General features: G+C 47.9%; 1 protein-coding gene across 1 annotated transcript in view; it reads right to left on the reverse strand.

The window, feature by feature from the left end:
• ME3 (malic enzyme 3) overlaps nt 1-23,110 on the reverse strand; it is a 97,116-nt gene extending 74,006 nt beyond the window's left edge. The window contains exons 1-2 of the mRNA XM_081860442.1: nt 22,817-23,110; nt 22,369-22,586 (exon numbers count right to left, since the gene is read on the reverse strand). Coding sequence (XP_081716568.1) covers nt 22,369-22,554 — 186 coding nt within the window. The 5' untranslated portion in view covers nt 22,555-22,586; nt 22,817-23,110. The remainder of the gene's footprint in view (nt 1-22,368; nt 22,587-22,816) is intronic.
• Between the last annotated feature and the right edge of the window lie 1,007 nt (nt 23,111-24,117).

Raw genomic sequence — 24,117 nt, forward strand, 5'->3', positions numbered from 1 at the left:
CCTTAGTCACCGTTTTCCAGATGGAAGAGAAGCACCACTCGCCTACTTTTCCAGGACACTATCTCTGACGGAACGGAATTACAGCCAGCTCGACAAGGAGGCATTGGCACTTGTGGCTGGAGTGAAGAGGTTCCATGAATACCTCTATGGCAGGACTTTTGACCTCATCACTGACCACAAGCCACTCCTGGGCCTCCTCGCCGGTGATCGTCCAACTCCACCGGTCCTCTCGCCACGCATGCTGCGATGGACTGTTTTCCTGGCTGCCTACCACTACCGGCTCATCCATCGCCCGGGGAAATCGATGGGCCATGCCGACGCCCTCAGCCGTTGCCCTCTTCCAGCATTTGTGGAAGACCCGGCTCCAGCTTCATCGCTCCTTCTGATTGAGGATCTTCCGGCAGCGCCTGTATCAGCTGCCACTGTGGCCTCCGCGTCTGCCCAGGATCGCACCATCAGCCGGGTGCTCAACTGGGTGTGGAGGGGGTGGCCACAAGGGCCTTTTGCATCAGAGTTCCAGCCCTTCGCAACCAGACAACATGAACTCTCAGCTCATCGCGGCTGTCTGCTGTGGGGAGACCGCGTCGTGATTCCCCAGGGACTCCGTCAGCGCGTCCTGGAGGCTCTGCACGTTGGCCACCCGGGAATTGTCAAAATGAAGGCGTTGGCTCGGTGTTACGTCTGGTGGCCTAATATGGACGATGCCATCAATGCCTGGGTGTCCGCCTGTCAAGCGTGCCAAGAGTCGAGGCCTGCACCACCGGCAGCTAAGGGACACACCTGGGAGACGCCAAAGACACCCTGGTCGAGGGTGCACATCGATCTGGCTGGCCCCTTTCACGGCCGGACCTTTATGGTAGTGGTGGACGCCTATTCCAAATGGCTGGAGGTCGCCCTGATGCCCTCCACCACTACCGAAGCTGTCATCCGGGTGCTGCGAGGCCTGTTTGCAACGCATGGGTGTCCTGATGTCCTTGTCTCTGACAACGGACCACAGTTCACGTCAGGCACGTTTGAGCGGTATCTTTTGGGACTGGGCATCCGCCATGCCCTAACGGCACCCTTTCATCCATCCAGCAACGGGCAAGCGGAAAGAATGGTGCGCTCGACAAAAGAGGCACTGGCGCGCCTGGACCGGGGAGACTGGCATGAGCGGGTCGCCGAATACTTGTTCGTGCAACACATCACCCCTCATGCGGCCACAGGGAGGAGTCCTGCTGAACTGCTTATGGGCCGCCGCCTCAGGTCACCACTCGACCGGCTACACCCGGACTTTGCCGTGGCTGAACCCCCAGGCTGTGCCAACGCGCCACGGTCATTTGTCCCAGGAAACCAGGTCTTTGCCCGGAACTATGTGGGGGACATTCCTTGGGTGCCAGCCACAGTAGTGGGAGTCACTGGACCTCGCTCGTACCAGGTGGCACTCGAAGACGGACGCTTGTGGCGACGGCACATAGACCAGCTTAGGCGCAGGGTTGGGGACTTGGACACTACCGAGGTGCCCCCAACTGCGCTTGCGGCTCCAGAAGAGACACGTACAGATGGCGAGGCCCCACCTACACCTCCCTCGCAAACTGCCAGCGTGGAGCCGAACCAAGCCGCTTCAGAGGGTCTGCCAGACTTACCACAGACTCAGACCACTCCACTTGCGGAGGCTCCACCCACAGCAGCGGATCCAGGGGATTTGGTTCCAACGCCACCTAGGGTCGCACCACAGCCTCAGCAAGAACTGTGTGGCCCTCCGGACTTGGCTACCAGTCCCCGGCGGTCTGGCAGAGTTCCCAAGCGCCCAACTTATTTAAAGGACTATGTTGTTGGACATGTATCACTGTTGGTCTAAGTATGGGAAATGTAACCAATATGCTTTTGTGCCTAATTGAACCATTACGCGTAGTGCTGTATATAAGGAAACCATTACGATTGTAACTAACGCCTTATCTCGGTGGGGAGGGGTGTTATGTAGTGAAGTTTCACCCTGGGCCAGCAGGGGGATACTGTATATAGTTTTCACTCAGGTCCGCGTCAGTTATTTTAGGCGGGAACTCTGGGCTGTTGTTGTTACAATGTTGACAGCCGGCTGCCTATAAAAGCAGGCCGGCTGAGCTGTTTGCAGTCAGTTCTATTCCAGCTTACGAAATAAAGAGCTAGTTGGAGAAATCGCTGTGTCGTCGGCTATGTCAACCCACAACTTAACACTACCCATGCTTCAGATATTAGTAACGTTTCCGAGCACAATTCAAAGTGTTGGTGCTGACCTTTAAAGCCCTAAACGGCCTTGGTCCTGTATACCTGAAGGAGCATCTCTACCCCCATCGTTCAGCCCAGACACTGAGATCCAGCGCCGAGGGCCTTCTGGCGGTTCCCTCAATGCGAGAAGTGAGGTTACAGGGAACCAGACAGACTGCCTTCTCGGTAGTGGTGCCCACCCTGTGGAACGCCCTCCCTTCAGATGTGAAGGAAATAAGTAGCTATCCTATCTTTAAAAGACATCTGAAGGCAGCCCTGTTCAGGGAAGTTTTTAACATTTAACACTGTATTGTTTTTAATACTTGATTGGGAGCCGCCCAGAGTGGCTGGGGAAACTTAGCCAGTTGGGCGGGGTATAAATAATATATTATTATTATTATTATTATTATTATTATTATTATTATTATTATTAAAGGGAGAACGTTGCACTCAAGTTGCAACGCCCCTTTATGAAACGGATTTGCAAAATAGGACAGTGCTGCCAGTCGGAGTCGTAAGATGATCTCACTTCCACAAGATGCAGTGATAAGTCACCAACTTGGGGGACTTGAAAAAAAAATGATTAAGCAAATTCCTGAATAGTAAGGCTATCGGTGGCTATGAACCAGGGTGGTTGTGCTCTGTCTTCACTGTTAGGGACTGTACAGCTTTATAATAATAATAATTTTTTATTTATACCCCGCCCTTCCCGGTTCAGAAAACTGGGCTCAGGGCGGCTAACAACAAATTTAAAACACTTAATTGTAAAAGCAGTATAAAAACATGAATAACAATAAAATTCAAAGTTCAGAAATCAATTTGGGGGAAATCCATCTAATAAGCATTAGATAATCCCCAGGGCTAGCTGGCTGAATTGGTCCTACTTGGGCCAGCGAGGAGGCCAGGGGAGAATTAGCTGTGGGGTCTCAGAGCGGGTAATCTTCATAAAAAGGGGAGGGGGAGGGAAGAGAAGGGAAATAAAAGATCATGCTGAATTCAAATTAAAGGCCAGGAGGAATAGGTCTGTCCTACAGGCCCGGTGGAAGGAGGTTAAATCCTGCAGGGCCCTAGTCTCATGGGACAGAGCATTCCACCAGGTCGGAGCCATCACTGAAAAGGCCCTGGCCCTGGTGGAGGATCGTCTGACTTCCTTAGGGCCTGGGTTCTCTAAACTATGGTTATTCATGGACCTTAAGGTCCTCTGCGGGGCAGTCCCGTAAATACGAGGGCCCTAAGTCACAAAGGGCTTTGAATAACACTTACTGGGAATCACAGGTGCTGCTGCACTTGGGTCCTACTTGCCAGCTATCCCATTGGCATCTGGTCCCTGTGAGGAAGGGATGCTGAACTAGATGGACTGATTCAGCATGGCTTTTCTTAACCATACATCATGCACCAAAGGAAAAGAAAAAAACATACTGCATTGGTTTTTTTGTTTGGTTTTTATAAAAAAGCAATTTCATCTTTAAAATATGTCAAGGTTCAGGTGAAGGGGCTCCTTGCTGGTGCACTCCTTCCTCCAGCTCCCATCCCCTACCCCTCACATTTGAGTTTTCACAGGATACAGTTTGCCACAACTGTGCAGTTTATGGTTTGTGCAAACCACAGTTTCCCACAAACCACAACTAGGTACCTACTTCAAGCCACGGTTTCCAACACCCAAATAATTCCAAATTGTTGCAATTTCAATGCATTAACATTTGGTTGTAACAACCACTCCTTCTCACAAACGATGTGTTGTGTAAAAGGTAAATACAGGACTATTTCCTTCTATTCCAAGCTTGAGAAAATAATATATATGTATCAGATCTATGAGACACATAGGAAATCTAGTATAAAAATAAACACACTCTCTAATTATTAGTGCATTATGTAGCAAAGTCTCATTTCTTTTCCCCAAAATAACTGGTTTTTCCCACCTGTAAGGCACCACACATACTTTGAAATACCCATCCAGTAGGGAACCACTAAAATCCTTTGCAGGCTACAGCACAGTAATTTGGAATTCAACTTCTACCAAAACTCTGGCCTGCAGGATGATCACCTAATAAGGTTGAAGTATGTCCTGGTTCTTTGACACACAAAAATAGCACAGTCTTTGAAAAGGTCTTGAGCACAACTCTGTACTGCAGGACTCCATGATGGGAGCAAACCCTTCCTTAGTAAATTAGTAAATCAAAAGTTTGTTCTCAAAAAAATAAAATCTATGCTCTACATTACACTCGCTTGTTGCCGTTAATCCAAGGGAGGTATTGAGTTCCTAATGGTGGAGAAATGAGATCGACATGTCAGGTTTTTAGAGGGGTTTCTTCCATTTTGAAAAACCTTCCCAAGTCTGAGAAATTGGGGAGAACCCTTCAGAGTCTGGGTGGCTGGCCAAAGCGCCAAGGACGAAACCCAAGTTTTATAGACCTTGCTTAAAATACTTTGATGCATGTTGGAATGGCATACAAAGGATGAAGAAGTTAAGGCAGTGATGATACATTGGGCTAGTGATTTTGGGTATAACATCCAACTCTCATCTTGGGAAAAGTTGTGGAGAGAAGAAAAAAAATTTACAGCATGCTGTGTGTTAAAAGAAAATTACATGAAAACAATGTACTGTTGGTATCTAACACCAAGTAAGATTGCAAAAATGTATAAAACTAAATCAAATATGTGTTGGAAATGTAAAGAGAAAGAAGGTACTTTTTCCATATGTGGTGGTCATGTACACACGCATGTACACATCACCCAAACTCTTTATGGCAGTCGTCGTGTGGGACTTCTGTGGAGGAATCTGGTTACATTCTAAACCAGCCCCAAATGGTGCCAGGAATGTCCGCAGAAAGGAAGACAGTGGTAGATTTACCAGTTAAAGGTACCTTTACCAGTTAAAGGTAAAGGGTAAAGGGACCCTTGACCATTAGGTCCAGTCGTGGCCAACTCTGGGGTTGCGGCGCTCATCTCGCTTTATTAGCCAAGGGAGCCGGCATACAGCTTCCGGGTCATGTGGCCAGCATGACTAAGCCGCTTCTGGCGAACCAGAGCAGTGCACGGAAATGCCGTTTACCTTCCCGCTGGAGCGGTACCTATTTATCTACTTGCACTTTGACATGCTTTCGAACTGCTAGGTTGGCAGGAACAGGGACCGAGCAACGGGAGCTCACCCCGTCGTGGGGATTCGACCCGCCGACCTTCTGATTGGCAAGTCCTAGGCTCAGTGGTTTAACCCACAGCGCCACCCGCGTCCCTAGATTTGCCAGTTACACAACACCATTTAAAAGGGAGCAGAGTATCAGGTGACAAGATGGGGGGAAAGGACAGGATTTTCTTAATAAATGCATTCCTCCTACTTAACAGAGATGCTGCGTCGAGGGGGGGGGCAATGCTTTTCGAGAGATCCACAAGGAGGAGGATGGCAAAGAGGGGGTTACTGCGTTCAAAGGATGTGCCAAAAATGAAAAAGAACAGCGTCTTGTGTGTGCTGTGGACAGTAGTCTTGCTCCAGAAATAGCTCTGGGGGAAGGTGCCAGCTATTATTAGCATGTGAGCTACTTACCACTTCTTTCAAGCTTATTAAGACTCAGAAAATGAAAAAATACAGAAGCAATAGAAATAATGATGGTGGTGATTTTGTTCTTTATACCATGCCCACCTGGCTGGGTCGTTCCCCCCCCCCCAAAAGAAAAATGAGGAGGAGAAGTCCTAATGGGTTCTCATTGCCCCACATGAGCACAGCTTCCTCTGTCTTCATAACCAGGGATGGGAAACCTCAGGCCCCGGATGCAGCCCCCCCAAAAACTCTATCTGGTCCTTGGGGATATCTCCAGGGCCACCCACACTCCTGAGTCACATCTATTACCAGCCCTGCTTTGCACTGCCCTGAGTGTTTTTGTCTAGCTGGAAAGCCCCTGAACTCTTCATCAATCTGCATGTTTGCCTGGAGGGAGCATAGAGAGAGAAAATAGCCTAATGGACACGGGTGGAAGTCACGTTTATGGCTCCACACACTTCCCACTGTGGCTCTACTCACCACTGGTATGCACCCCCCCCACCCAGAAAAAGTTTCTCAGAAAAGGTATATGGCAACAAGAAACCAAATCTTCAGTGTCATTGGCCCAGCCAGCCCTGTGGAACTCACTGCCACTAGAGATACAGCAGGCTCCTTCTGTTTCAACCTGAACTTTTTCCTGTACTGCCACCACCCTATGAAAGCCTTTCTGGCAACATAGGAACCAGGGAATCTGCCTTATACAGAGTCTGACCATTGGTCCATCTAGCTCAGCCTTTCTCAACCTGTGGGTCCCCAGATATTGCTTAACTACAACTCCCATCACCCCTAGCTAGCAAGGCCAGAGCTCAGGGATGATGGGAGTTGTAGTCCAACAACATCTGGGGAGCCACAGGTTGAGAACCGCTGATCTTGCTTCTCTACTGTCTGCACTGACGGGCAGATTTCAGATGAGAATCTATCTGGAGACGCCACAGAGTGAACCCAGGGGTTTCTCCATGCGATGCAAACGTTCTGCCACTGAGCTGTGGCGCCTCTCTGAGGAATATCAGAGGCTAGCCAGAGGTCCTTTGGGTAATGTTTATGCCGCTGCTGCATTTAAGTACGAAACATCTCTCATCAGGAGGGCACAATAAACAAACTCATTTGGAAAGACTTACAGGATTACGTGGGTTCCTTGGTTTAGAATCCAGGAAGATTGCGGGGGTCTAGTTAGGGCTGAATGTTTATCAGTTTCTGGGAAGCGATTTGAGACGTATTTTATTGCTGCTTCTGTGCTCTGTATTGTTTGCTCTTTTGTGCTTTTTAACAGTTTCTAGGCGGCGCAGAAAGGAAGTTTACAGCTTCTCGTTTTTATTTGCTGGCAGATGTGCAAAGAGCTCTTTGAAGCCAGGCTGGCAGGGCAGAAATGAATTAATAAAAGTATCCGGGCACTATATAATTATGCAGTTCAAGCAAGCAACATTACGTATAAAACCAGCCAAGGCATATCTAGTAGCACAAAACAATCGTTTCTTCAAGCAACAGAGCTTCTATGTTGTATACCACCCTGCGATCTTCGAATGAAGGGCTATATATAAATTTAATAAATTTAATAATATCAACAGTGTCCTTTGCATGTGTGGTGATCCTAGGTCAGCCTTCATCCACCAGACATTCTGGACTACAACTCTCATAAACTCCTGCTTCCCAAGCTGGAGAAAGCCATCTTAGATACATGCAATTTATTGTATTATATTTGTAATACAGGAACACTGAGAAATGAGCTCTGCCCCTGACCATCAGGGCTTGCTCTGAGCTCTCAGGACCCAACAGGATTTTCTGGGCTCGGTACATTGAATGTGGATTGGGGCCCAGACAAATTAAGATGGTCTCACTGGCGCTGCAATCTGCAGGATGCTCAGCTGCCTATAAGCAAAGTAAAGGAAATTTGAAGATTTTTTAAAAGGGGAAGAGGCAAGAGATTGGGGTCCAGTGCACAGGACTTGCGTCTTGAGTGTTATGGGCTGTCTTTTAACAATGACCCTGGGTAAAGGTAAAAGGTAAAGGACCCCTGGATGGTTAAAAGGTAAAGGTAAAAGGACCCTTGACCATTAGGTCCAGTCGTGGCTGACTCTGGCGTTGCGGCGCTTATCTCGCTTTATTGGCTGAGGGAGCTGGCGTACAGCTTCTGGGTCATGTGGCCAGCATGACTAAACCGCTTCTGGCAAACCAGAGCAGCGCACGGAAACGCCGTTTACCTTCCCACTGGAGTGGTACCTATTTATCTACTTGCACTGGTGTGCTTTCGAACTACTAGGTTGGCAGGAGCTGGGACAGAGAAATGGAAGCTCACCCCACTGCGGGGATTCGAACCACCGACCTTCTGATCGGCAAGCCCAAGAGGCTCAGTGGTTTAACCCACAGCGCCACCCGCGTCCCTCCCTGGATGGTTAAGTACCATCAAATTTGACTATGGGGTGGGACACTCATCTCCGCTTTCAGGCTGAGGGAGCCAGTGTTTGTCCACAGACAGCTTTCTGGGTCATGTGGCAAGCATGACTAAACTGCTTCTGGTGCAACGGGACACTGTGATGAGTGCCAGAGCTCATGGAAATGCTGTTTATTTTCCCATTGCAGCGGTACCTATGCTGGTATGTTTTAGAACTGCTAGGTTTGCAGGAGCTGGGTCAAAGCAACGGGGGCTCACCCTGCCACACAGATTCAATCTGATGACCCAGGCTTCCTCAACCTCAGCCCTCCAGATGTTTTGAGATTACAATTCCCATCATCCCTGACCACTGGTCCTGCTAGCTAGGCATCATGGGAGTTGTAGGCCAAAAACATCTGGAGGGCTGAGGTTGAGGAAGCCTGTGCTGGCCCTTCAACTGGCAAGCCTAAGAGGCTCAGTAGTTTAGACCACAGCGCCACCCGAATCCCTTATTAACAGACACAGTAGGTCACAACCTCAATTTAAAGCACTTATAAAACTTTAACAGTTATAGTTGCCCCCCCAAGGAATCCTGGGAACTGTAGTTTGTTAAGGGTGCTGGAAACTGCAGCTCTGCTAGGGGTAAACTGCAGTTCCCATGAGTCTTCGGGGGAACTGTTAATGTGGTTTAGACGTACAGTGGTGCCCCGCAAGACGAACGCCTCGCAAGACGGAAAACCCGCTAGACGAAAGGGTTTTCCGTTTTGGAGGCACTTCGCTAAACAAATTTCCTTATGGGGTTGCTTCGCAAGACGAAAAAATCTTGCAAGTTCCCGCGGGTTTTTTTCACTCCCCCCCCCTTTCCTAAGCCGCTAAGCCGCTTATCAGCTGTTCCGCTGATAAGCCGCTTAACAGCTGATCGCTAAAAGCCGCTAGACCGCTAATAGCGCTAATCCGCTAAGCTGTCGATGGGCTTGCTTCGCAAGACGAAAAAACCGCTAGACAAAGAGAATCGCGGAACGGATTCTTTTCGTCTTGCGAGGCACCACTGTACAGTGGTACCTTGGGTTACATACACTTCAGGTTACATACACTTCAGGTTACAGACTCCGCTAACCCAGAAATAGTGCTTCAGGTTAAGAACTTTGCTTCAGGATGAGAACAGAAATCAGGCTCTGGCAGCGCGGCAGCAGCAGGAGGCCCCATTAGCTAAAGTGGTGCTTCAGGTTAAGAACAGTTTCAGGTTAAGTACGGACCTCCCGAATGAATTAAGTACTTAACCAGAGGTACCACTGTACTTTAAAGCTAGGGTGTGGATTTGACCTGAAACTATTGGGTGGGGGGGGAGGAAGGAGCTGAAAGAGAGGAGGGCAACCAGCCTCTTAGGGGCATGGGCCAAGACACAAGGATTTTTAGAATTAAAAACACACACCCAGCTTAACACACCAATCTGATTCTTCATGGGAGCCGTCTGGATTCCTGCCAAAGGAACAAAATGCTCTGTGCAGCAACTGCTGTTGCATGTGACTCTGGTTTGAGCTAAACAAGAATGCAGCAACAGAGTTTCGCAAATAAAGGTCTAAACGATGGTCTCGTCCGCAAGTACCCTTGATGTCAATCACACTGCAGCTTAGGCAGCGGGATCCAATGAGGCAACACATAGGAATTCTGGCAATGCCTGAGAAATAATCTGAGACTGTTCATTGCCTCTTTCCACGGGGCTGCAAGTATTCCCCTTCCCCGCCTCCCTCCTTTCCCCAATCCTTTCCAGCTGTGACACAGCAAAGAGCAGAAATCTCAAGACCCTAATTAACCCAGTACGAAAACACCCACCATGAGTCCCATGTCATTCTCTATAATCCTCTGTTCTGCAACTAACTTTTAACAGGTCTGACGGGCTGCAAAATTGTCTCCCTCAGATAAGTTACACCCACATCACACACAAAGGGGTCTTTAATCACCTCCCCCCCCCCCCGCAACACAAACTCTTTCAAGGCCCCACCCCCCCGCCCTCAGGCACCCTCAGGATCTCACTCCTAGGGATTCTGGGCTCACACAGTGATAGAGCCTCTATAGCTATTTGCAGCACGAAAGAGGGAATTAAAGGGTATTTTGTCTGTGTCCAGGCTCAGAAAAAACTGGAATTCACAAGAACACAAGGAATTCACTGGAATTCTAGGACCCCTGACAGTTAAGTCCAGTCATGGACGACTCTGGGGTTGCAGCGTTCATCTCGCTTTTCTGGCTGAGGGAGACAGCCTTTGTCCGCAGACAGTTTTTCCAGGTCACGTGGCTAGCATGACTAAGCCGCTTCTGGCGAAACCAGAGCAGCGCATGGAAACACCGTTTACTTTCCTGCCGGAGCAGTACCTATTTATCTACTTGCACTTTGAATTGCTTTCGAACTGCTAGGTGGGCAGGAACTGGGACCGAGTAATGGGAGCGCACCCTGTTGCGGGGATTCGAACCGCCAACCTTCTGATTGGCAAGCCCAAGAGGCTCAGTGGAATTCTAGGAGAAATACATACTCTACATTTAAAACACTGTGATACCACAGCCATGGCTTCCTCCCAAAGAATCCTGGGAGCTAGAGAGACATAGCCCAGCAAAGCCCCAAGGGCCAGACCAGGGCCAGATTTAGGTTTGATGAGGCCCTAAGCTACTGAAGGTAATGGGGCCCTTTATATGTCCAGCTGTCCTTTGTCAACAACAAATTGTCGGTGTTTTTTTGTGTTGAATATATGCTATATGGAAATTTATGGACCTAATAGGTATGGATTGCAAGAAGATCAAACATATCTATTCTTAAGCAAATCAGCCCTGAGTGCTCACAAGAAGGACATATCCTGAAGCTGAGGCTCCAATACTTTGGCCACCTCATGAGAAGAGAAGACTCCCTGGAAAAGACCCTGATGTGGGGAAAGATGGAGGGCACGAGGAGAAGGGGACGACAGAGGACAAGATGGGTGGACAGTGTTCTTGAAGCTACCAGCATGAGTCTGACCAGCCTGCGGGAGGCAGTGGAAGACAGGAGTGCCTGGCATGCTCTGGTCCATGGGGTCACGAAGAGTCGGACACAACTAAATGACTAAACAACAACAACAAATAGGTATCTAAAGCTATTTGCACATAACAGTCCATGCAGAATGTAGGCACCCTATATATAGAAATGAGCAAACCAGTGATATTTGAGATAGCAGGCTAGCAGGTGGGGCCCATTACTTACATCAAGGGAGCCTACACAACAGAAAACACTGTTGCTGTATGTAGATTTTATTTTATTTGTTTTTTATCTTATATTTTGGAAATGTACATCCAGGTTTATTTCCTTTAATTTTTTTGCCCCCCCCCAAGAGAGTGGGGCCCTAAGCTACAGCTTGTTTAACTTATACGTAAATCCAGCACTGGGCCAGACAGAGCGGCCCCCACTAGGCCTCAGGTTCCCCAACATGACTCTAACAAACATATATCTCTGCATAGCTCATCTATAATTGTATTGGGATGTGCCTTCTATTTGTGAGCTGCTGTTGGAGCCAATCTAGGCAGAAAAGAACAGCATGTCTAATAAATAACCCCCACTTACTTCCTCAGCAATTAGCATCCAATTAACAATTGCCATCGCCATGCTGTCAACAGCTTCGCAGTTTCTGCAAAGCTTTGCAGTTTCCCATGCATAAGGGGTTTTCTGCTGCTAAATTAAGCACAACTGGCAAAGCCCTCCTCCCTTTGAGAAGATCTCTTCTGAGAAACCATCCCAGGCACAGTTACTCAGCAGTGACTATGAAATCAGCCACAGAGGCTTCCAAGAAAGATGGACTTAGCTGTTAACCATAAAAAGGATGCATTTGGCCCTGGGAAGGTTGGCAGGGTGCAAATCTGGCCCTCAGGCTGAAAGAGGATCCGCACCCATGATACAGGCCTTAAATCCAGGCCTGTTGCACATAATCTGTCAATTGGAATGCCTGGCGGTGGCGTTTAATCGTTCCAACCAAGTGCTGAGTCAGCACCACCACGGGGCAGAGTAGCCTTGGGGCTGGCTATAAACATCACATGTGGGTGGTCCAAAATTGGTCCATTGGGTGAGGTTAGGGAGATCAAAATCTAGACTAGATGACCATCAGGGTCCCTTCCAACTCTACAATTCTATGATTCCATAGAATTCTATGATTCCATGAGACCTCTTCACTTCCTGGAGCCTTTATGATGGGCTGGTTCATAATAGCCAGCAACCACTTACAATCACCACCACTTGCCGCCCTGCCACCCCACAAGGAGCTGAGTCATCACTCAGCTCTCAGAGGATGTAAACACAGCTGCACGGGCCTCATCCACGCCAAGATCTCTAAGAGGTTTTTGCATTGCGCAATACTTAATTCCTTTCTTGCAGAGATTCCAGATGAATTGTGGTGCCCTGGAATCCTGCGTCCAGCTCTGGGCGCCACAATTTAAGAAGGATATTGTGTGTTTCTGTGAACCACCCTGAGACACCCACCCCCCGGGGTATAGGATGATATATAAGTAAAATAAATAAATAAGATGGAACTTGTGCAGACGAGGGCAACAAAGATGATCAAGGGTCTCAAAACCAAGTCTTGTGAGGAATGGCTGAAGGAGTTGGGTATGTTTAACTTGGGAAATTAAAAGACGCCTGCTTCTTGGGAGAAAAACAATGACAAACCTAGACAGCATCTTAAAAAGCAGAGACATCAGCTTGCCAACAAAGGTCCATATAGTTAAAGCTATGATTTTCCCAGTAGTGATGTATGGAAGTGAGAGCTGGACCATAAAGAAGGCTGATCGCCGAAGAATTGATGCTTCTGAATTATGGTGCTGGAGGAGACTCTTGAGAGTCCCATGGACTGCAAGAAGATGAAACCGATCCATTCTGAAGGAAATCAGCCCCGAGTGCTCACTGGAAAGACAGATCCTGAAGCTGAGACTCCAATACTTTGGCCACCTCATGAAACAGAAGACTCCCTGGAAAAGACCCTGATGTTGGGAAAGATGGAGGGCACAAGGAGAAGGGGACAACAGAGGACGAGATGGTTGGACAGTGTTCTCGGACCTACAAACATAAGTCTGACCAAACTGCGGGAGGCAGTGGAAGACAGGAGTGCCTGGCGTGCTCTGGTCCATGGGGTCACGAAGAGTCGGACATGACTAAACAAATAAACAACAACAACAACAACAAACTTGGGAAAGAGGAGACAAAAGATGGAGAGAAGATATGAAAACCATCTTCAAATATCTTAAGGGCTGCCACATGGAAGAGGGAACAAGCTTGTCCGGAGCGTAGGACCCGAACCAATGGCTTCAAGTTACAAGAAAGGAGATTCTGGCTATAAACATCAGGCAGAATTTTCTGAAGTAAGAACTGTTAGACAGTGGAACGGACTCCCTCAGGAGCTGGTGGACTCTCCTTCTTTGGAGGTTTTTAAGCAGAGGTCGGATAGCCATCTGTCATGGATGCTTTAGTTGAGATTCCTGCTTTGCAGGGGGTTGGACTGGAGAACCCTTGAGGTCCCTTCCAACTGATTCAATATAGAGAGTTCAGTCCTGCTTGGTCCCTCTCTCTCACCCCTTACCCTTGCAGACCAACTATCACATGTGGGTGGTCCAAAATTGGTCCACTGGGTGAGGTTAGGGAGATCAAAATCTAGACTAGATGACCATCAGGGTCCCTTCCAACTCTACAATTCTATGATTCCATGAGACCTCTTCACTTCCTGGAGCCTTTATGATGGGCTGGTTCATAATAGCCAGCAACCACTTACAATCACCACCACTTGTGGTAGCATCTAGCATGATGCATTGCTGCCCCGAAGCTCATGACTCAGCTGTGATCACACAGAGGCACCCATTTTAACAGCTCGTATTTCCGCACAGTGCAGGAGTGGGGGGACTTTTTTTAAGCCCGAGGGCCACATCCCATCCTAAGCAACATTCTGGGGGGGTTGCATGGCAGCTGCAATACTGGGCAGCGCAATAAGCTAAAACAAAAAGCTAAAAAACTATGGAATAAAAGAAAACATCTTGGCAGAATTAGACTGATCCCTGTATTGTATAAATATAAGTTTGTAGGGAGGGTAAAAAAAAAATTATATAAGAAATATGTGCGGTATAAAGTAATGGATAGATAAAGTACAGTGAGATTAATTGGAAGTCAGTTTTTTAAATTTCTTCTCTATAAGTTTTAGAATTGTGTTCAGTATCAGGAGTATATATGATGATAATTATATTCATCTTCTTGTATCTTATAGTGTGGTGGTTTGTTTTTTATGTTTTTTCTGTTCTTTGTTTGTATGTTTGTTTGTTTACTTGTATGTCTGTTTTCTCATAAATTTATTTTAAATTAATAAAGATATATTTTTTAAAAATAAAAAAGCTAAAAACCAAACCAAAACTCACGCCAACAATCTACATATCTGGATGGAAATGCCTTCTTAGTGGGTATCAAAAAGAGTGCCTGATGTCTATAGGCAGGGAGTTCCAAAGTTTAGGCGCTGCCACGCTAAAAGATCAAATGCGGAAGATGTATTATGTGGCTCACCTGAAACAGTGCCCATTCTGCAGATACTTAGAGGGTAAACTGTTCTTATCAAGGTTATGTAAGAAGCATTAGCATTCACAGCATGAACTTCAAAGACAGAGAACGGATTCCACTGAGGACAGGATTTGGCCTTTGCCCATCTAGTGAAACATTTTCTTCCTTCCTTTTTTTTTACCACCCAATGAACCCTTCCAGCAGCAAGAACAGCTCTCTTTTGTGCTCCATCTATGACAACTCAGCCCTCAAAGATTTCCTCTTGGCCACCACGGACTTGACCCGCCCTGGCAATGGCCTTCTTTGAAATGCCAATATTCATGCATCATGAGCATTGCCAACAGCTTGGAAAGGAAAGGACTCTGTGGTTCATTTAGCCCAATTTTCTAAATTGCACGCTGACATCATTTTTAATTTATTTTTATTTTTCGTAAAATGAGATGATAAAAATGTTCAGTGCAGCAGTAGAATTTTATTTTATTTTTGGAAAAAATATGAATATTGCAGGTACATGGTAATTCATCTATGAATTGAACTGGTCTTTCAATTATCAATAGGGTCCATAGACTAGGGATAGTCAGTGAGCCAGTGTGAGCCAGGGATAGTCAGTGAGCCAGAGAGCCAGTGTGGTGTAGTGGTTAAGAGCAGTAGTCTCGTAATCTGGTGAACTGGGTTCGCTTCCCCGCTCCTCCACATGCAGCTGCTGAGTGACCTTGGGCCAGTCACACTTCTCTGAAGTCTCTCAGCCCCACTCACCTCACAGAGTGTTTGTTGTGGGGGGGGGGAGGGAAAGGAGAATGTTAGCCCCTTTGAGACTCCTTAAAGGGAGTGAAAGGCAGGATATCAATTCCAAACTCTTCTACTAATAATTGCTTGGAGATCCTAAACTAAACTAGGTATGTGTGCCTGTGTGTGTAGATACCATCTGTTCCCCAATGTGGACTACAACTCCCATCATCCTTTGCCATCGGCCATCCTGGCCAGGGCTAATGGGAGTCCAACAACTTCTGGAAGATATCAGGTTGGAGAAATAAGAATAATAATAAGAAGAAGAAGAAGAAGAAGAAGAAGAAGAATAAATAATAATAAGAATAATAATAAGAAGAATAAATAATAATAAGAATAATAAGAATAATAATAATAATTTATTTACAGTGGTTCCCCGCAAGACAAACGCCTCGCAAGACGGAAAACCCGCTAGACGAAAGGGTTTTCCGTTTTGGAGGCGCTTCGCAAAACGAATTTCCCTATGGGCTTGCTTCGCAAGACGAAAATGTCTTGCGAGTTCCTGTGGGTTTTTTTCCCCCTTTCCCCCCTTTTCCTAAGCCGTTAAGCCGCTTATCAGCTGATCTGCTGATAAGCCGCTTAACAGCTGATCGCTAAAAGCCGCTAAACCGCTAATAGCGCTAATCCGCTAAACTGTCAATGGGCTTGCTTCGCAAGACAAAAAAACCGCTATACGAAGAGCCTCACGGAACGGATTAATTTCGTCTTGCGAGGCACCACTGTATACCCCGCCCATCTGGCTGGGCTTCCCCAGCCACTCTGGGCAGCTTCCAAAAAAATATTAAAATACTGTAATACATCAAACATTAAAAGCTTCCCTAAACAGGGCTGCCTTCAGATGTCTGGTAGTCTGGTAGTTTTTGTTCTCTTTGACATCTGGTGGGAGGGTGTTCCACAGGGAGGGCGCCACTACCGAGAAGGCCCTCTGCCTGGTTCCCTGTAACTTGGCTTCTCACAGTGAGGGAACCACCAGAAGGCCCTCGGAGCTGGACCTCAGTGTCCGGGTAGAACGATGGGGGTGGAGACGCTCCTTCAGATATACTGGGCTGAGGCCGTTTAGGGCTTTAAAGGTCAGCACCAACACTTTGAATTGTGCTCGGAAACGTACTGGGAACCAATGTAGTAATAATAATAATAATAATTTATTATTTATACCCCGCCCATCTGGCTGAGTTTCCCCAGCCACTCTGGGCGGCTCCCAATCAGTATTAAAAACAATACAGCATTACATATTAAAAACATCCCTGAACAGGGCTGCCTTAAGATGTCTTCTGAACGTCAATGTAGGTCTTTCAAGACTGGTGTTATATGGTCTCGGCGGCCGCTCCCAGTCACCAGTCTAGCTGCCACGTTCTGGATTAGTTGTAGTTTCCGGGTCACCTTCAAAGGTAGTCCCACATAGAGCGCATTGCAGTAGTCCAAGCGGGAGATAACCAGAGCATGCACCACTCTGGCGAGACAGTCCGCAGGCAGATAGGGTCTCAGCCTATGTACCAGATAGAGCTGGTAAACAGCTGTCCTGGACACAGATTTGACCTGTGCCTCCATGGACAGCTGTGAGTCCAAAATGACTCCCAGGCTGCGCACCTGGTCCTTCAGGGGCACAGTTACCCCATTCAGGACCAGGGAGTCCTCCACACCTGCCCACCTCCTGTCCCCCAAAAACCTTGTCAGGATTCAACCTCAATCTGTTAGCTGCCATCCATCCTCCAACCGCCTCCAGACACTCACACAGGACCTTCACCGCCTTCACTGGTTCTGATTTGAAAGAGAGGTAGAGCTGGGTATCATCCGCATACTGATGAATACCAGAAACCTGATCTACGGCAGGGGTGACACAAACTTTTGCAACCCAAGGACCGCACTCTCTTCTGGCCTGTCCCCAAGTTAACCTCTTCCAGAACAGAGGGAGAAGGCATTTGGGTGCGAACCACAGTGGTGAACTCCAAGTTTTGATAGTTGCACTGGTAACACGTCACTGAATAGGAAACGAAAGCAGGGACTTGCCATGCAAAACACTGCCGTTAATTCAGCCTTATCCAGCCTTGATTTTGCTTAGACAAGGAAAGCCCCTCTTCCCGAAGCCGCAGATTTGTTAAAACAACTTCTAAATCCTTTTGCTCACAGCTCCACTATCGCACAACAGAGGTTGATCCTGCCACCCAAAACCAACAGCACAGCCCCTAGCAAGAAAACCCTACTGTGGGCTGCAACCCATGCTAGTCATTTTCAAGATCAAATCCTCTGGGTTGAAGCCAATGCATTATTTATCTATTTATTGCATTTGTAACACACTTTTTCCCTCCACGGAGCTCGAGGGAGTTTACATGGTTCCACCTTGCTCAATGAATACCCACAATGACCCTGCAAGGTTGGGTTAGGCTGAGACCAAATGGCCAGCCCAACGTCACCCAGGGAGTTTCATGGCTAAGTGTCCTAGTCTGACAACTCTAACCATTACGATGCACTGCAGCACTAAGGAGAACGTTCCATGGGCGCAAATTTTTCCACTTGTGCAACAGAACCTTCTCCCACTGTCTCCTCAGCCTGTGCACCCCCTAAATCTGTTGTAGGGGTTCCCCCGACACTGTGAAGCAAATCTGGAGAGGGCATGGGGCACGAAAAGCAGGAACAAGGAGGGAAATGCCATTGTGTTAAGTGGAAATCCTTGTGCTGACGAGACACAACAGAGTATCACCCATATAACTGACTTAGGTCCATTTGTTCTATTTTGAATAATATTCTTTATATTTATGGAGTAGTGGGCATTGGGGATGGGTTTATGGAACCAAGGAGTCTGAAAAGGTTTGGGAACCACTGATCTAGGGATGAATGGCAGTACAGTGGTACCTCGGGTTACATACGCTTCAGGTTACAGACTCTGCTAACCCAGAAATATTACCTCGGGTTAAGAACTTTGCTTCAGGATGAGAACAGAAATCGTGCTCCAGCGGCACGGCGGCAGTGGGAGGCCCCATTAGCTAAAGTGGTGCTTCAGGTTAAGAACAGTTTCAGGTTAAGAACGTACCTCCAGAACGAATTAAATACTTAACCCAAGGTACCACTGTACACTGTACAGTGGTACCTCTGTTGTCAAACATTTCGGGTTCTCAAACACTGAAAACCCGGAAGTAAATGCTTCCGTTTCCGAACGCTTTTCAGAACTCGAACGTGCGACACAGCTTCCGCTAAGTGCAAGAAGCTCTTGCAACCAATGGGAAGCCACGCCTTGGTTTTTGAACGTTTTGGAAGCCGAACGGTCTTCCAGAACGGATTACGTTCGAGAAATGAGGCACCACTGTATACACATTTAATGAATAATAATAGCACATAATCTAAATGTTTGGCTCTGCATTGCTTTCCTGCTGCAACACTTTGGGTGGCTGCACAGAGCAGACCTATTTGCAAAAAACCCCCCACAGTTGGCAAGTCACTATAATATTGATATCTTGTCACTTTTTTTTTTTTAAAGGAAGGGAAAACTGCTGACTGCTGAACTGTGTGTCTGCAAAGCTAGCAGTGGCAGTTTTCCAAAAGATAGGGAAAGCTTTGCTTCAAAGTACATAAATTACACCTCCAGCAGAAAGAAATGAAAGGTGTTTAGCTGGGTAAATGAGATGACTTAAGGCACAGCTCCCACAAAAAGAGGGGAGCAATCCTGTCTCAGGTCCTAGTGGGGGAACCACAAGATAAAATGCTGGACTAGGTTCTGGGAGACCAGGGTTCAAATCCCTACCCGCTACTCAGCCAGGACTCTCACAACGTGGCCTTGGACCAGTCTCAGTCTCTCAACCTTAGCCTACAGGGTTGTTGCGAGGATAAAATTGGGAAGGGGACCCGTGTCTCTGAGCCTCTTGAAGGAGAGGGGTGTTATAAATGCGATGAATAAATAAAAAATGCAGCGATCTGCCCATAGAAAAATGATCACAGAGAAGAATTTGGGACCTGCTTTCTTATTCCTATGGTAGTCTGGCATCCACAGATGTCATGGTCTCATCGTCAATAACTTGCTTCAGGGTGGGTGTTCAAACTCTTAAAACCTTAATTCCAGGGGAGGCAGGGCAGGATTAACAGATTTTATTCTGCACCTGGCTATCGGCCACTTGTGACCCAAGGAAGATGCCCAGGTGCTAGGATGGCACCAGACGTCTACACCATCTGAAAGCGCATATGGTTTTCACATACAGCTGTACCTTGGAAGTCAAACAGAATCCGTTCCAGAAGTCAGTTCAACTTCCAAAACGTTCTGAAACCAAGGCTTGGCTTCTGATTGGCTGAAGGAAGCTCCTGCAGCCAATCGGAAGCCACGGAAGCCCCGTCAGAGGTTTGGCTTCCAAAAGAATGTTGGAAAACTGGAATGCTCACTTCTGGGTTTTGATCGTTCGGGTGTCGATTTGATCAGGAGCCCAAGGCGTTTGAGATCCAAGGAATGACTGTACTAGCAACACATCCTGTAGAGTTATGTATCAGTTATGTTTTATCTGCACAATCAGAATGAATTTCAGGAACCAAAAAGTCCTATTGGGAAATAAGACTTTAGAGCTGCCTTGTCCAAAAATGGCAACTACACATTCCGTTCTGGAGACGGTAACCCTGGCTTAAGGAACCATTTGGCGCCTAGCTTATATACCTGAGTTTCTAACACTGCTTCCAATCTTGAAGCATCCTGCATTTGTCTGATGCTAGTGGCCGCAGGACACTCCATAATTCATGGTCCAGTAAAGGGGCCTCTGACCATTAGGTTCAGTCGCGGACAACTCTGGGGTTGTGGTGCTCATCTCGCTTTATTGGCTGAGGGAGCTGGCGTACAGCTTCCGGGTCATGCGGCCAGCATGACTAAGCCGCTTCTGGTGAACCAGAGGAGCGCACAGAAACACCGTTTAGCTTCCCGCCAGAGCGATACCTATTTATCTACTTGCACTCTGACATGCTTTCAAACTGCTAGGTTGGCAGGAGCAGGGACCGAGCAATGGGAGCTCACCCCATTGCAGGGATTCGAACCACCGACCTTCTGATCAGCAAGTCCTAGGCTCTGTGGTTTAACCCACAGCACCACCCACGTCCTGGTTTTGTAGGATACTCCAAATGGGGAGAAGCCATTTTGGCATAGTGAAGTGGTTTTCAACCAGTGTTCCGTGGCACCCTGGGGTGCCTTGAATAATAGTCAGGGGTGTCGCAGGCAACACTGGCCTCTGTCCCTCTTTCCTTCGCTCTCTCCATCCTCAGATGCCCTCTTGTGTTGCGGCTTTTGTTGCAGCAGCCCTGGCTACAAACTCCCCAGGCAAATAGTGCCTCTGAGGCTGGCCAGGGGGTGCTTCCCAGGCCCCTGTGGGGCAGTGTGAGGAGGCACCTCTCTTTGGGGCAGGTGGGGGGGCAGCTCAGAGGCGGCAGCTGCGGCTGCCCAGAGGACTCCCAAGGAGAGGAGAGAAGAGAGGAGGCTGAGGGAACACTCCACAAGGGAGGGTGTCTGAAAAGGGGTGAGGGGCTGCCAGCCCTGCAGGCAAGGGGTGACATAACTGGGCTCCTGAGCCCCACAGGGGTGCCACAGAAAGAATATGGTTGCTCAAGGTAGCTGTGGACCCCCAAAGGTTGAAAACCTCTGGCATAGTGGGATTAATTCTTTAGCATATTATTGTTGTGTTTTTACAGTCGGGGAGATCTGCTGCTTCAGATGTCTCTGAAGACACCTTGACTTTACTTTGGGGGCATGGGGTGGGGAGAGGAGGGGGGAGACGACACCAGCAGCTAAATGTCCTGGGCCAATCCTAGTTCAAGCCTGCTACTTGCTTTCCAGGAGCAATGCTCAGCACTGCAGCTATGAGTGTGTGTTTATTTCCAAAACAAGCCCAAAATGTTTTCAGTCTTATTTGGCCAACAGATATCCACTCTAGGAATGACGTGAACCCAACAAACACCAATTATCTGAAACATTCATCTATTAATAGGTAACTAGCAGAAAACTGGTGGTGGAGGTGTATTGCGGGGTGGGTACAGAGAGACAGAATTATATGCACTTTATTATCTAAAGCCTGTGCAGGTTATCATAAGTGCAGTTAAGACTATTGGGGGCTGGAAAATAGTAGGCAATACAGAGGAACATGACAGAGAATGTGTGTGTGACATGGAGAAATGGGATGGAATGAGGTTCCTCCTCCCTCTCTCATAAGACCAGAACCTGGGTTTGCCCCCAAAAGCTGAATGTTGCAATATTCATGGCTTATTGACACATCACATAGTTAAAAAGGGTAGAATTCTCTGCTACAACCAGGATGGAGAACAAGCCTACCAATGGCTACTAGTCAAGATGGTTTTCTACCACATCCAGTATCAAAGGAGATGGGCCCATAAATACCAGTCACTGGGAATTGCATTGTTGTGCTCAGGCCCTTTTGGATTTTCTAGAGACATCTGGTTGGCCACAGTGAAAACAGGATGCTGGCCTAGACGGGCGGGCCTTTCGCCTGATCCAGAAGGCCTCTCCTTATCTTCTTGTATAATGCCGAGACCACGAAGACCTGAAAAAGATTTGCTGATCCACAAGCTACAGCAATGAGAGCAGGACCCACATTACTGGTATGAATGGATATCATAACCAGGAAGCTGTTTGGGGGCACAAAATCGAAACCTGGGGCAGTTTGCAGGAAAAGTTGCACATTGTTAGGTTTCCTTGCTTCTTCCAGACTTCGATAAAAGTTTTCATGCAGCACTGTGAGATCAAGAAGAGGAAACATACCTGGGAAGAACTAGGCGAGGTGGACTCCACAGCAGCGACAAAATAAGAATTTTATTAACAGAAGATATACACACATGCAAACACACACACACACACATACACTCTCTCTCAGCAAAATAAATAAGTGCAAAAATGAACAAAAGCTTCCAAGCAAGAACAGAGAGGTTTAGTCTAACCTTGTTGAGATGGGGGTTCCTGGTGATGTCATAGCCCCTCTTCTTAACCCCCCTGGCTTTAGTGGGGGAAGGATAGGCGTCCCCAGAGTAGCAGCATCTGTTCTGGGGGGAGCTGAACACCTGGAGCCGCAGAGTGGCCCCCGCCAGCCGAAGGACGCTTCTGCTAAACGTGGGCATCATCAGCATCGTTGCACAAGGCAGCCGGATTCGATCTTGAGCTGTTTTCGAGACAAAGGCACACACATGCAAAAGGTTGCAATGAGCAAAGGCGGGTCCTGCCAGCGCCACCAATAGATGGGATGGGATTTGGGGGCGGGGCTGGGGGCTCCCTTTGCATGGAAGGTTAATGGCGCCCTCCCCAAAAGGCCCCCCACCCCAAACTCTGTCCTCCTCTCCCCGGACCAGAAATGCAAAAGGATAAAAATGACAAAGAGCCACCGCTGCTTACTTTCGCCTCTTTCTCTGCCCGGATCAGGGCCCTCTCAGTCACATCACCAGCCGGCAAGTGCATCCAGCAGCCTTGGAGGAGGCGACCCTGCAAATCGAAAGCAAACCCCAGGAAGCAGATCAAGTAACCAAATTTGCAACCCGGAGACTGGCTGCTGCGGAACGGAGCCCCGCGGCGCCTCCGCCTCCCAGTTTCCGTCCTCGACCCCCATCTGGGTTGAGACGCTGGTGCTCCAGGACGGAGGGGAGAGGAAAGAGGAAAAGTTGTTCTTTAGCAGAGAGAGATCCTTATGAGCTTGTAGAGAGACAGAGGGGGGAAACAGAGCGAGGAAAGGAGAAGGCGGAGCTGAGGTTCACAGGCGCCGTGCGCTCTGCGTAATCTCCAAGGTCCAGGATGTGTTGGCAGTGATGCAGCTAGAACCACAGAATTGTAGAGTTGGAAGAGACGCTGAGGGTCTAGTCCACCCCCCCAACAAGGCAGGAATCTCAACTAGATCATGCATGTCAGATGGCCATCCAACCTCTCCTTGAAAACCTCCAAGCGAGCAGAGTCTACCAGCTCTTGTGGGAGTCTGTTCCACTGTCCAACAGCTCTTACTGTCAGAAAGATTTTCCTGATGTCTAGTCAGAATCCCCTTTCATGTAACTTGAAGCCATTGGTTCGGGTCCCACCCTCCAGAGTGGGAGGAAACATGCTTGCTGCATCCTGCATGGGACAGATATTTGATACAGTGGGACCTCGGGTTAAGAACTTAATTCGTTCTGGAGGTCTGTTCTTAACCTGAAACTGTTCCTAACCTGAAGCACCGCTTTAGCTAATGGGGCCTCCCGCTGCTGCCGTGCCGCCAGAGCACGATTTCTGTTCTCATCCTGAAGCAAAGTTCTTAACCCGAGGTACTATTTCTGGGTTAGCGGAGTCTGTAACCTGAAGCGTCTGTAACCCAAGGAACCACTGTATTTGAAGATGGCTACTGTATCTCCCCTCAGTCTCCTCTTTACCAGGCTAAACATACCCATTTCCCTGGGAAAGGCTTGCTATTTCCTATTTAGTTAAATAATCCATAAAAAGGTAAAGATAAAGGACCCCTGACAGTTAAGTCCAGTCGTGAATGACTCTGGGGTTGTGGCGCTCATCTCGCTTTACAGGCCGAGGGAGCTGGCATTTGTCCGCTCTGCAGACAGTTTTTCCGGGTCATGCGGCCAGCATGACTAAGCCACTTCTGGCGAAACCAGAGCAGTACACGGAAATCCCGTTTACCTTCCCGCCAGAGCAGTACCTATTTATCTACTTGCACTGGTGTG

Source organism: Podarcis erhardii (genome assembly GCF_964252035.2).
Source record: "Podarcis erhardii genome assembly, chromosome: 4".
Classification (NCBI taxonomy): domain Eukaryota; kingdom Metazoa; phylum Chordata; class Lepidosauria; order Squamata; family Lacertidae; genus Podarcis; species Podarcis erhardii.